The sequence below is a fragment of the Trypanosoma theileri genome (genome assembly GCF_002087225.1).
Source record: "Trypanosoma theileri isolate Edinburgh chromosome Unknown TM35_Tth_139_V1, whole genome shotgun sequence".
NCBI lineage: Eukaryota > Euglenozoa > Kinetoplastea > Trypanosomatida > Trypanosomatidae > Trypanosoma > Trypanosoma theileri.
Genome location: NW_021639981.1, coordinates 8,593 through 9,945, shown reverse-complemented (window position 1 = coordinate 9,945; position 1,353 = coordinate 8,593). Strand labels below are relative to the sequence as shown.

At 45.4% G+C, this 1,353-nt stretch overlaps 1 protein-coding gene across 1 annotated transcript; it reads left to right on the top strand.

The window, feature by feature from the left end:
- Positions 1 to 283: 283 nt before the first annotated feature.
- TM35_001391030 (uncharacterized protein) lies at positions 284 to 1,351 on the top strand (the record flags this gene model as incomplete). Its single annotated transcript, XM_029031885.1, has 1 exon — positions 284 to 1,351. A coding segment is annotated over one exon (1,068 nt), but the record flags the coding sequence as incomplete, so codon positions are not given.
- Between the last annotated feature and the right edge of the window lie 2 nt (positions 1,352 to 1,353).

Genomic DNA, 1,353 nt, shown 5'->3' with positions numbered 1-1,353 from the left:
CTGTGTTTATTGGGTAAGTTGGGCTAATGGTTAATATCTATTTGCTTGTGGTTTGCTGGGGCGTTGAGTGTGTTTTGCCCTGCAGTATTTTGTTGATCTGTCCTTTTGTGCTTGACTGAGTTTACTTTGGTGTTTTGTTTTCTCTAACTGGTTTAGTTTTTTATATGTGTTTCTTTTACTGTGTTTGGATTACTTTTTTTTATCTCTCATATTGTTTTTCTATTTTTTACTTCATTGCTTTTAAGCGAAATCCACTATCACTATTTTGACTAAGAGGGAATCGATGCGCCGCATGCTGTGTTTACTGGTTCTTATGTTGTACTGCGCCTATGGGTGTGTGTCGGCTGATCAACCCTCCACTGAGATTAAGGCTGCTGGGCATGGTATTGGTCGTGTGCATGGTGTTCATCCCAGTTCTGGTCCAGTTACTGGTGTTCCTCCAGTTGGGGCTGCTGGAGCTATTCCTGGTGTTCCTGGTGCTATCCCCGCTGTTCGCCATAGTACTGCTGCTCCTGGAGTAAAGGTTCCCGGCTCTCTCCCGCCTGGTACTGGTGCTCCCCCCGGTGTTTCTGCTGTTAATCAGGGTTATAAGCCTGGTAAACCCGGTGGTGAAAGTCCGGAGAATAATCACCAACACCATCCTGGAGTTGGTGTGCATGAAAAGGCTAATGTTACTCTTGCGAACCTTTTGGGAATCTCACTTGTTCCAGGTCCATCTGTCCCTACTACAAAAAATGTTGGTGTCTCTGGTTTCAAGAATGAGGAAACCCCGGATTCAAGTAAACCTTTATCTGTTTGCCCTGCCACTTCTAATAAAAGTGGCGTTGTTATTGGTGGAGTCCCTGGTGCTAATAAAGTTCCCTGTGTTCCTGGTGTTCCTGGTGTTCCTGGAACCGTTGGGGCTAACTCTGTTACTCTTGGAAAAGACAACGGTATAAGTGTGCCCAAAGAAAAAGCTTTAGACCCTACCGTCCACAACGTTACCCATTCTAATGGTGCACCTCTTCAATCAGACCACAATGCTGTTCCTAAAGAAGGTGATCTGCAAGATCACGTTGATATTAAACCTGCTTTTACTTTACCTGCTCCTGTTGCTCCTAATGGTACACAGGCTGCCGCTGCAAATCGTTCTGAATATACTGGTGTGCCTGAAGCTGTTCTTCATGTTGGTAATGGCAGTAGTAGTGCTGCTCGTGCTCGTTTTTCTCGTCCAGTTACTCATGCCCCTGATGCTGATTCCCAGAGTAATACAGACTCCTCAGATACTTCAAGCACTCAAAGTGAAGCGAATGGTCATCAGGCAGAGAGTTCTGCATCATCTTCACCTAATGAAGTTAGTGGTGCACCTGCACA